The 7278-nt window shown below is 57.5% G+C and overlaps 1 protein-coding gene across 1 annotated transcript in view; it reads left to right on the top strand.

The window, feature by feature from the left end:
- MGAT5B (mannosyl (alpha-1,6-)-glycoprotein beta-1,6-N-acetyl-glucosaminyltransferase, isozyme B) overlaps nucleotides 1–7278 on the top strand; it is a 55683-nt gene that overhangs the window by 3165 nt on the left and 45240 nt on the right. Inside the window, exon 2 of the mRNA XM_014531734.1 lies at nucleotides 1557–1707. Within this exon, the coding sequence (XP_014387220.1) occupies nucleotides 1557–1707 (151 nt within the window). The remainder of the gene's footprint in view (nucleotides 1–1556; nucleotides 1708–7278) is intronic.

Raw genomic sequence — 7278 nt, 5'->3', positions numbered from 1 at the left:
GGCCCCTGGGCCCCAGCAGCTGGGGAGGGGTCTTGGGTCTTGGTCCCGTCGATGGAGGTGGCCTGGCGGACCCAGCGGCAGGAGAGGGGGCCTGTCTCCTCGCTCACCCACAGTCCCCAGTCTTCCCGCTGTTGGCATGTTTAAGAACTGGCTTAATCCCTCCTCGGAGGGGCCGTTCCGACCCCAAGGCCTCCCGGCTTCTCCAGGCCTGCTGGGCCACGCTCTTCCTGAGAAGCAGATACTGTTAGTGCTCACGCCCCTCCACCTCCCGTGGGCGGCCCTGCGGCTCTTGGGGCCTTTCCTGCTGGAAAGGCCCAGAACATGGCTGTCCTGGAGCAGCCCTGGAGCGGTGACCGGTGGAGATGGGGTGCACGTGGCCCAGCTCCCTCGCCTGCCAGGGGGAGCTCTGAGCCGGGGTCTACACCTGCTAGTTCACCCGGCGTGGTGACACACCCTCTCTGGGCCGTCTCCCCTGCCCTGTGTCACCTCCCCACTCCCCAACCGGGTTTCCTTCACCCCCAAATAAATGACCTTTGTTTTGGGGTCTCCTTCTGAGGACCCCAGCCTGAGGTACCCCCACCCTTCCCCGGAAACCCCAGAAGCTTCGGGGAGTCCACTGACAGCTCATTTGTCTCGTGAGATTCAGAGCTGGGTCCGAGAGATTCAGAGCTGGGTCCGTGGGGCCGCAGGGAGCCGAGCTGGGAGCCGTGCCCGGAATGGGCGCCTGTGGGCCGCGTGGAGGGGCGGTTTCAAACCTTCGCGAGATTTCATTGGAAAGGAGGCGAGGACTGCGCTCCCACAGGCCGGGCCGTGTGGCGCTGGCGACGGGGGTGATTAGAAAGGAAGTGCGGAGAATCTCCGGCTGGTCGCTGCGATCTTGGCTGAAGCACCTCGTTTTCATTCACTTTATTCTTCGCACGGCCTCCCCTGCCCCTCGGCCTTGGACTTGGTCTTTGGGAACCTGGAGACCAGCCTGAGAGTCAGGACTCATTCTCAATGGTTTCTACAGGGGTTCAGGGAGCAGGGGTCGGGGAGGGATTTGGTCGGCCGAGGCCGGCAGGAGAACAGGACCCTGAAGCCCTCGAACCCGGGCTTGCAACCTCTCCTGTGCATCTGAGGCACGCGGGCAGCAAGGGACAGGGACACGCAGGTCCTGGGCCCCACGTCCTGGAGATTCGATGGCAGGTCAGGACCAGGGCCGGGAACATGGGCTCCAGGTCTGGCCAGGAGGTTCAGGTGTGGGGCGCATGGAGGCCGGATCCAGAAGTTCTGTCCGGAGCTGGCCGTCGGGGGCCTTGGAGGTTCCTGTCCCACTACTGGGCCTGAGGTTACGTCTACAGCTCGATTCTGCTGAGGCCAAACTGAGGCCCAGAGAGGTTAGAGATTTTCCCAGTGCCACACAGCAGGGAGGGCTCCAGCCCTGCAGGTGACGGGCGCGGCAGGCTCCCTTCCCTGACCCCTCCTCTTCCTGGGGAGACAGGAGGGGGGCTGGGGTCTGAGCCACCCCGGCCCGGAGACCAGGCGGCCTCCACTGACTGACCACCCTCTGCCCGCAGTGACGGGCGGGCTGGAGTCCCGCGGTGCCCTCCGCAAGATGAGCGACCTGCTGGAGCTGGTGGTGAAGCGCATGGACACGCTGGCCAGGCTGGAGAACAGCAGCGAGCTGCACCGCGCTCCCGGGCACGGGCACGGGCACTCCCTGGACAGGGGGGGGGGCACGGAGTGGGGGAGGGTGGGCCCAGGTGTGCAGGCTCAAAACCCACTCCTAGAGCTCAGCAGGGGGAAACGGTAAGAATACAGGGAGCCCCGCGGTCATGCAACCCCGAGCGCCTTCTGCGTCCCCGGGTTCGACAGCGTTAACACTGTCACATTGGTGGCCCGTCTTTCCTCCTTTTTAATAAAACATCTGAGGTGGAAGCTGCAGGGCCCTTTCCTGGCCTTGGAGCAAGGCTTCCGAGCCTTCTCAGTGCGTCACACCTGCGTTTCCAACACCCACGCCTTCTCCGTCACAGGGCGCGGGGGCAGGTCCCACAGGCGGCGTCCCACCTGCGCTTTTCCCTCCGCGTGGCAGTTTGGAGATCGGTCCGTTTTATCTTTTTTTAAGTGTTGTTTTATTGATTTCAGAGGGGAAGGGGGAGAGAGAGAGAGAGAGAGAGAGAGAGAGACAGAGAGAGAGAGAGAGAGAAAGAAAGAGAAACATCACGACTGGGAGTCCTGCCCTCCCTCTCCCGGGCGGGGCTGTTGGGGAGGCGCTGGGCCCCGCCACCCCCGGGAGATGAGCTGCGCCCGACCTTTCGGACCCTGGGGTCCCTTGGGGTGGGTTCGCTGTGCGTTCTCACTGCTGGAGAGTCACCTGCCCTGCGACACCCTTGGGAAAGGCTACCCCTGAGCCAGTGTGATCTGCTGACAGTGTGTTCCTGCTAAACACTGTGTTTGAAATCCACACTTGGAGACAATTTGCAGCAAAGCTCTGTCTCGGCCAACGTGTGTGATGCAAACGCCAAAGTCCCAGGCATTTCCGAAGAGAGAGGCGGGGGGGGGGAGGGGGACAGAAACATCAGTGATGAGAGAGAACCATCCGTCGGCTGCCTCCTGCTCGCCCCCCTACAGGGATGTAGCTGGCAACGATCCGTCGGCTGCCTCCTGCTCGCCCCCCTACAGGGATCGAGCCTGCAACGTGGGCCTGTGCCTGACCAGGAATCGAACCGTGACCTCCTGGTTCATAGGTTGACGCTCAACCACTGAGCCACGCTGACAGGCCTCCTCCTGGTTCATAGGTCGACGCTCAATCACTGAGCCAGGCTAACAGGCCCGCCAGAATCTTAGAAGTTTGTGTAGAGGCACATTCAGTGTGTCTCTGGGTTTCTTCCTGGCTGGCCTGCCCCTCCCTCCCTGCCCTCCCTCTCCTCGGGGGCGGGGAGCACAGCACTCACCACCTCCCAGCTCCAGTCCGGGAAAGAGCGACCATCCATCATGACCAACAGAGCCCGTGGAGCCCACCGGCACAGCCATGGTTTCAGGAACAGTTGCTCTGGCTCCGGAGAGAGACAGCGGGCGTGTCCCGGGCTTGCTCCCTCCTCCCCCCGTTGTTGCTGGGCTGCCTCTGGGATCCTGGGCGCCTCAACCCGGGCGCCCGCTGCTGTGGGCGCAGAATCGGGCACACGGGCACACCCTGACCTGGCAGTTCATCCCGGACTCCGTCTTAGGAAGACTCTTGGCTTCAGGGCCAGTTCTTTCCCTGGTGCTCACTGTGGCCTTTTCAATAGAGTTAGGAAGTTTGAGCCGCGATCTCAGTGCCCGCGGTGAGGAGGCGGTTAGACACGGACGGACGGCACCTCCGCTCAGTGGCGTGGGCAGCCATCCGCAGACAAGCGTGTTGATGGGGAAATGCAGGGGTTTTTTCCTTTTTTATTCCTCACCAGAGGACATGTTTTTGCTGATATTACGGTAGAGAGAGGGGAAGGGAGAGAGAGAGAAACATTGATGTGAGAGAGAAACATCGATCGGTTGCCTCTGTAAGTGCCCGTCCGGGGATCAAACCTGCAACCTACGTATGTGCCCTGACTGGGAACTGAACCCTCAACCTTTTGGTGTACGGGGACGATGCTCCAACCCGCTGAGCCACCGGCCAGGGCAGAGATGCGGGGATTTTAACGGTAAGGGACAATGTGAAGAAAGCAGTTACGTACCTAGTAATTACAGGGTTGGGTCACATAGTGTGTAAAACTGAATAAAAATAAAACACGCAGAAAAGACGGCAGAAAGTGAACATGTCAGAATTCCTGTCTGAGGGGAATGAGATCAGGCGTTTTCCCCAAAAAAATTTTGTTCTGAAAAGAAGCTTTATTTAAAAATTCAAAAATGCTTCTAAACACCCCCAGCCCAACTCCAGCTCTGTTCCCATCAAAAGTGGGAAGATATCTATCATCTATCTAATATCTATCATCTATCATCTATCTGTCTGTTATTTATCGTCTATAATCCATCACTTATCTATCATTTATCATCTATCATTTATTATCTATCATCTATCTATCTATCTATCATTTATCAGTCATCTATTATTTATCATCTATTATCTATCAACTATCTATTACCTGTCTATCATCTATTTATCTATCTATCTGGCACATGTAGGCATGTGTGTATGTATATTTCCTGGTGCGGACAGAGGAGTCATCTGGGTTCTTGCTGGGGGAGGGGCTGGCAGGCCCGTGGTCATCTGTTCGGAGCCCCCACAGCACCAGGGGCTCTGGATGCGGGTGAAGATGGGCCGAGAAGGGAGCAGTGAAAACGCAGGGGGGGCGTTCCCTGTGTCTGCGGGCACCTGGTGCGGGAGTCTCCGTGTTTTTAAAGGAAAGCGCTCAGTTTCATAATAAAATAACTCCCAGCAAGCACGGTGGCCAGCTGTGCAAAAATCGATCCCCCGTTAATTGAATGTAAGCCTCACACATCATGGGAGGAGCTGGAGATGAGCCCTCCTTCCCCGGGCGTCCTGGGCGCCAGCTCCTCCGGGGCCAGGGGAAGGCCAGCTGGCTCGCTGATTGCCTCGCGGGCTGGCCAGAGCCTGGCTTGGCTTTCTTTACTTTCCAAGTAAGAAGGGATCCTCGTGGGGGGATTTCTGGTGCTTGGTAGGTGTGCAGGCCAGGCCTCGCGCGCCGAGAACACAGAACTGTTGTGCAGCTGCAGTGGACGGAGCAAGCAGGGCCCAGCGGGGCTGGCTTCCGCCTTCTGGGGCCAGTTCCCTCCTCAAAGAAGGGGCAGCGGGGCCTGCAGGTTCCTGAGGCCCCATCCAGCTCAGAGCTCCTGGGGTTTGGGCGAGCTCTCTCCTGTGCCCCACGGAGGGCAATGGGCAGGGTTTGGGCCCAGCGAGGGTGGGGCACCTGCTAGCCCTCTCCCCGTGGGGCAGGGCGGGGTGGCCCCCTCAGCAAGGGCCAGCAGATCGCCAGCGTTCCCCCTCACACCCCAGCCCGGGCTGTGTGTGGGCCGCCGTCTCTCAGTCTGATTTGGGCCCCGGGGGCACCTTTATGGGAGCGAGGGCCCACCCAGGCCTGCGGTTCCCGGAGGAAGGACAGGGCTCCTCCGGCAGGGGAAGGGCCCGCCCAGGTCTCACGGCATCGACTTTTATTCTTTTTTTTTTTTTTAAAGCTTCTCTGAGATGGAGCCTAATCACACTGTATTTGAAAATAGAAAGCTGCCCATGTGCTCAGTCCAGTGTAATAATAGTCACGCCGACAGTTCTGTGTCGAACGGGCTGAACTTGTTAAATCAGACAGCTGCCATCTGCACTATTTAAAGCCGAGCCACTGGTGTGCTTTATGCAGAGGCGCTTGTCGAAGGAAAACTGCTGAATCCCCCCAAAAAGTAAAGTGCTCGGCTCTGCGGCTAGATCTATGCCGCTGCCTCTCGGGGCTGGGGTGGCGGCTGTAGGCGGGAGAGGCAGCATCTATTGAGCGCCTGCTGCATGCGGAGCATCTTACGTTCCGCCCGAGGGCTGAGCCTTACCACCGCCCTGCGAGGTCATTGAGGTTGTTCAGGTTTTATAGGAGCCGGCCCCTGAGTTCAGAGAGGTTAGGTAACTTGCCCAAGGTCACACAGCTGTCCCGTGGAGCCAGGATTTGAATCCAGGGCCTCTGACTCTGAGGCCCTCATTCTTTCCAGTACATCCCGGAAAAAGGTGCGAATCACTGACCGAGGGCTTGGCAGTCAAGGGCACCCCCAGCTGTTATTTCTCTCCAACGAGAGAGGGGCACAGGTCAGAGAGCAGATCCTGAGGGAGTGGGAGAGGGAACCTGAACTCACTTTTTGTGACGGATTAAAAACCACTTTATTTCTTTTATTTTTTTTGTTTCGTTTTGACGGATTAAAAACCACTTTATTTCTTTTATTTTTTTTTTGCTTTGTTTTTATATTTTTATTGATTTCAGAGAGGAAGGAAAAGGGAGAGAGAGAGAAACATCAATGATGAGAGGGAATCATTGATTGGCTGCCTCCTGCATGCCCCCCACTGGGGATCGAGCCTGCCACCCAGGCATGTGCCCTGACCAGAATCGAACCCAGGACCCCTCAGGCCGCAGCTGAGGCTCTATCCACTGAGTCAAACCGGCTAGGGCTCTTATTTTTGAAAAAATATGTTTTTATTGATTTCAGAGAGAGGAAGGGAGAGGGAGAAAGAGAGAGAAACATCAATGATGAGAGGGAATCATTGATTGGCTGCCTCCTGCACGCCCCACACTGAGGATCGAGCCCACAACCCGGGCATGTGCCCTGGGCAAGAGAAGCATTTGTCTTTTAACTCTCTTCTCGCTCTTGTTTGTAACTCACAGGAGACGGTTGTGGGTTGAACTGTGTCTTCCAGAAAGTCACGTTGAAGTCCGAACCCCCAATCCCTAGGGGTGGGATCTGATTTGGAAATAGGCTGGTGTGGCTCAGTGGTTGAGCGTCGATCTATGAACCAGGAGGTCATGGTTCGATTCCCAGTCAGGGCACATGCCCGGGTTGTGGGCTCGATCCTCAGTGTGGGGCGTGCAGGAGGCAGCCAATCAATGATTCCCTCTCATCATTGATGTTTCTCTCCCTCTCTCCCTCTCTCTCCTTTTTCTCTGAAATCAATAAAAGTATAGGGGAGAAAAGATAAAGGCAATACGGCCTTTGCAGAGTTCCATCCCCAGAGGGGGGCGTGCAGGAGGCAGCCAACCAACGATTCTCTCTCATCATTGATGTTTCTCTCCCTCTCTCCCTCCCTCTCCCTTTTCTCTGAAATCAATAAAAGTACAGGGGAGAAAAGATAAAGGCAATGTCACATCTGCCTTTGCAGACGTCACTAAGTTAAGACGAGGTCGTCCTGGCTCTGGCTGGACCCTGACCCCTGACCCAGAGACGGGTGTCCCTATCAGAAGGGGAAGTTTGGACACAGGGGAGACCGAGTGAAGACAGAGAGGGGGTGATGCAGCCACAGCCCAGGGTCTCCAAGCGCTGCCGCCCCTGCCTCTCTCCTCCCCCCGACCCCCCACCCCTTCAGGAGCCCAGAGAGAACCTCCCCCAGTGGGCAGGTCTCCAGCCCAGAGGAGGAGGGGAGGGGGTTTTCTGGAACCGGGAGGAGCCCAGGTGGACAAATCCTCCTTCATGGACGTAGGTAATTCCATTATGTGGGGCAATAAAGACCCAGTTCTTGTAAAGGGATAAACAGGAGCTTAACTGTGGGGCCTGCAAAGCCAGAGGACAAGGTGAGAATCAAAGGGAGCCGAGTTAATGGGCTCAGAGCGGCAGCAGCTCCCG

Source organism: Myotis brandtii, unplaced genomic scaffold (assembly GCF_000412655.1).
Source record: "Myotis brandtii unplaced genomic scaffold, ASM41265v1 scaffold825, whole genome shotgun sequence".
NCBI lineage: Eukaryota > Metazoa > Chordata > Mammalia > Chiroptera > Vespertilionidae > Myotis > Myotis brandtii.
This window is presented reverse-complemented; position numbering and strand designations above follow the sequence as displayed.